Genomic DNA, 5,024 nt, shown 5'->3' with positions numbered 1-5,024 from the left:
CGTCACGTGATAGGTCATGTGACAGTTGTCAAAATGTCTAGATCGCAGCGACCACCAAGTGCAAGTGGCAGACCAATTTCTGTAAAACCATTATCAACTCCCGTTCCAGATCTTAAGAATTATGTCATCACTGAAAAACTCGGCAGTGGAACTTACGCGACAGTCTATAAAGCTTACAGAAAATCAGGAACTAGAGATGTTGTTGCCATAAAATGTGTCTTAAAATGCAGTTTAAATAAAGCTTCAACAGAGAATTTACTAAGAGAAATAGAACTACTGAAAAAACTGAAACATGGAAACATTGTGGAATTGTACGACTTTGAATGGGATGAAAAGTATATTTATTTAATTATGGAGTTCTGTAGTGGTGCTGATTTATCTAAATTTATCAGAGCTAAAAAGACACTACCAGAAAGAATAATGAGAAAATTCCTGAAGCAACTTGTTAATGCAATGCTATTTCTAAGAGACAATAATGTTGCACACATGGATTTGAAACCACAGAATATTCTATTAACATCTACAACAAATCCCGCCATTAAAATTGCAGACTTTGGATTCGCAAAACACATGTTAGACGGAGATACAGAAAGTGTCATGAAGGGGTCCCCATTATATATGGCCCCTGAAATTATATGCAAGAAATCTTATGACGCCCGTGTTGATCTGTGGTCTATTGGAGTAATCCTCTATGAGTGCTTATTTGGGAAAGCTCCATTTGCCTCAAGAACTTTCCAGGAACTTGGAGAGAAAATTTGGGATGGAAAACCAGTTGAATTACCATATGGTGTTGAAGTTAGTGACAACTGTAGAGATCTCATAACACGACTTTTACAAAGAGATCCTGATAGAAGAATTACTTATGAAGAACTTTCTAAACATCCCTTTATAGACTTAGAACATTCACCCTCCTCATCTAGTTTAGAAAAAGCAATTTCAATAGTGAAAAGAGCTGTGCAAGAAGACACACAAGGAAAGTATGGACCTGCAGTTAAACTTTATTGTGAATCTCTTGAACATTTTATTCCTGCGATTCATTTTGAAAGGGACGAAAGAAAGAAAGATGCTTTGAGAAAGAAAGTTAAAGAGTATATGAACAGGGCAGAAACATTGAAACAAATTCTACGTCCAAAAAAAGACATTAAACATGATGACCCTGTGAATGAACTTTTAGAACTATCAAAAGATGAAGAAGAATTACAAGCAGCTCTTAAAGTGATAAAAGCTGCTGAAATAGAGGAGTCAAATGAAGACTATGAACAATCATTAATTCACTATGAAATGGGATTGAAAGTGATCATTTCTTACATAAAAGATGCCCAGAAAAGTAGAAAGAGAGATCTTCTTTCTAAACAGGGACAAGTGTGGATGTCAGAAGCTGAAAAAATCAAGTCATTCCTGGATGTTCAAAAACTGAACACACAAGATACGTCTGGACAGGAGGAGTTGGAGGATAAAGAACACTTAACATCAGGATATTGTAATATACAATGAACATATGATTTATTAAATTTAGATTTTATTACTAATCTTACCTTGTGAAATGTCTTGTAAGAACAAAAAAAACTTATCAAACAGTATATGTCTGTTTTCCATGTCTGGTCTTTGTCCCTGGATTGCATTCTTTTGATTACCACTATAACCTTGGTTCCCTTAATTACTCTTTCTACATGTTGCTTGTCCAGCCAACAAAAATATATAAATGGGTTATACAGTGTAGTTTAAGGTTCAATTGAATCATCCTGGCTCTGCTTATCATGTATATACATACAGGCACACAAAATGTATGCACCTTTTAAGCAAAACTCCTTTCACAAAACATAATGGTACATACTATTACACTGTACGTACATTCCAAAACCCTAAGATTCTGGATACATCACTATAAATTATGTATTTTTATATGATTACATGTACATGTGAAAATAGAATGGATTTTATGAAGTTGACAAAATACCTCCATTCTCTTACACCAAATTATATTGGTTGTTGGATTAGTTCACTGCACATGTACATACAACCACTGTAGTTCACTGTACAAGTACAGTACATACCCCCAATGTAATTCACTGTACATGTACATACAGCAACCGTAGTTCACTGTACATGTACATACAGCCACTGTAGTTCACTGCACATGTACATATAGCCACCGTAGTTCACTGTGCATGTACAGTACATACCCCCAATGTAGTTCACTGTACAGTACATACCCCCAATGTAGTTCACTGTACAGTACATACCCCCAGTGTAGTTCACTGTACATGTACATACAGCCACCATAATTCACTGTACATGTACAGTAGATACCCCAATGTAGTTCACTGTACATGTACAGTACAAACCTCCACTTTAGTTCACTGTACATGTACATACCCTCACCATAGTTCACTGTACATGCACATACCCCCACCATAGTTCACTGTATATGTACAGTACATACCCCCAAGGTAGTTCACTGGACTGTACATGTACATACAGCGACTGTACTTTGCTGTACATGTACATACAGCCCCCATAGTTCACTACATGTACAGTACATATCCCAATGTAGTTCATTGTACATGTAGAGTACATACACCCACTTTAGTTCACTGTACATGTACAGTACATATCCCAATGTAGTTCACTGTACATGTAGAGTACATACCCCCACTTTAGTTCACAGTACATGTACATACCCCTACCATAGTTCACTGTACATGTACATACCCCCACCATAGTTCACAGTACATGTATAAACCCGCACTGTAGTTCACTGTACATGTACATACCCCCCACCATAGTTCACTCTACATGTACAGTAGATACCCCCACTGTAATTCACTGTAAATGTACAAACAGCCACTGTAGTTCACTGTACATGTACAGTACATACACCCAAGGTAGTTCACTGTACATGTACAACACATACCCCCTATGTAGTTCACTGTACATGTACATACAGCCCCCATAGTTCACTGTACATGTACAGTACATAATGTAGTTCACTGTACATGTAGAGTACATACCCCACTTTAGTTCACTGTACATGTACAACACATACCCCCAATGTAGTTCACTGTACATGTACGTACAGCCCCCATAGTTCACTGTACATGTACAGTACATATCCCAATGTAGTTCACTGTACATGTAGAGTACATACCCCCACTTTAGTTCACTATACATGTACATACCCTCACCATAATTCACTGTACATGCACATACCCCCACCATAGTTCACTGTACATGTACAGTACATATCCCAATGTAGTTCACTGTACATATAGAGTACATACCCCACTGTAGTTCACTGTACATGTACATACCCCAACCATAGTTCACAGTACATGTACAGTAAATACTTCCACCATAGTTCACTGTACATGTACATACAGACACCGTAGTTCACTGTACATGTACATACAGCCACTGTAGTTCACTGCACATTTACATATAGCCACCGTAGTTAACTACATGTACAGTACATACCCCCAATGTAGTTCACTGTACATGTACATATCCCACTGTAGTTCACTGTACATGTACATACCCCCACCATAGTTCACAGTACATGCACATACCCCCACCATAGTTCACTGTACATGCACATACCACCACGGCATACAAAACTAAGGTATTTGCAAAAGTACCTGTTCATGAATGGAGCTGATTTCAAAAATACAGTTTTATACCAGTTTAGTTCAGTCTAACAGGGAGTGTATACTTGAGGGAGAAGTCACTTGTAATAATCTATATAGAACACTGCCATTGCTATTTGGTTGTTATTAGCCTATTTTCTCTAAATTTCTTTGTTGAAAATAGTGTAACTTTGCTATGAGTGATTGTAAAAACCACTGGATGGCTTTTAATGAGTGGTGTACCATATTAAATTTAAAAGATGGGAGAATAGCAACATGTATTTTCTTATTTATTGGAAATAGGGGGAATGTTATATTTTCCAGTTCTTCGACATATTCCAAATAAATCACTTTATAAAGGTTGATTTGTCATTGAATGTTTGTGAAAAGTACTTGCATCTATTATAATGAAAGAGAAAAATATGCTGAATGGAAATTGCTATTTTTGGAAAATGTGCTTTAAATAACAACAAAATGATGACTAATTGAACGTACAAATGTACCTATGTCTACAGAAAGAAATATCAAAATTTCAATTTTCGAAAACTATACTCCAGTGAGCTGTTAATCATTGTGTCATCCTGTTTGTTTAACCTTTTGAATGTACTATCAATAAAAAAAACTCGTTAAAATGAGGTAATTTTTATTGCGTAATAATGAGATACTTAATTAAAAGAGAGAAGTTGATCAATTTTCCTTTGGGCAATTACCGATAACTAATTATTGATTTTTTGGGTAAATTTTGACGTTTTATTATGTTTCGGTGTTTTGAGAGAGTAATCAAGGAAACCAAGGCCATAGCGGTAATCAAAAGAATGTAATCCAGGGACATAGACCAGAAATGGAAAACAGACATACACAACAAAGAACATAAAGTAACTAAAATCATACATACAAAGTAACAAAAGTAAATGAGCAACTCGGACTCCACTAAAAACTGGGAGCATGGACCAGGTGCACCGGTAGGGTAAGTGTCCTCTGCTTTTCTAAAAACACCCGCCGAGTTGCTCATAAAAAGTCAAGTCCAGGGTAGACAAACGAGGGAAGGAAAACTATGACCCGTTGAATAAATCAGTTTTCATGGTGCTGATGGATACACCATAACGATCCACGAGTTCATGATAACGACCATAAAACTTCTGTAGTGATGACTTCAATCTTGTAGCAATATAACCCTGTTCCAGAAGCCTATTTGTTAGAGTTCTAGCGCGATACAAAAAGTCTGCGTAGTTTCGGCAAGCTCTGGCATAACGTATGAGTTGTGATATGAACACTCCATACGCAGGAGCCGAAAGGATGTTGCCACAGATGAAAGAATAGAGAACACACTCTTCCTCAGTATTTTTATCGTATCTCATAAGCAATTTGCTATATTTATATAAAATTTATATATATAGCTAA

General features: G+C 36.5%; 1 protein-coding gene across 1 annotated transcript; it reads left to right on the top strand.

Annotated features, from left to right (window-relative positions):
• The first annotated feature begins 2 nt into the window (after window positions 1-2).
• Window positions 3-1,580, top strand: LOC148608683 (serine/threonine-protein kinase ULK3-like). The gene has a single exon (XM_088546623.1). It carries the CDS (start codon window positions 34-36, stop codon window positions 1,492-1,494), a length of 1,461 nt encoding a protein of 486 aa, XP_088402749.1. The 5' UTR covers window positions 3-33; the 3' UTR covers window positions 1,495-1,580.
• Window positions 1,581-5,024: the final 3,444 nt, after the last annotated feature.

Source organism: Perna viridis, chromosome 9, assembly GCF_037379345.1.
Source record: "Perna viridis isolate PV_CMFRI_1.1 ecotype Kerala chromosome 9, ASM3737934v1, whole genome shotgun sequence".
Taxonomy (NCBI): Eukaryota; Metazoa; Mollusca; class Bivalvia; order Mytilida; family Mytilidae; genus Perna; species Perna viridis.
The sequence above is the reverse complement of the archived record's forward strand: the minus strand, read 5'-3'. Positions and strand labels throughout refer to the sequence as shown.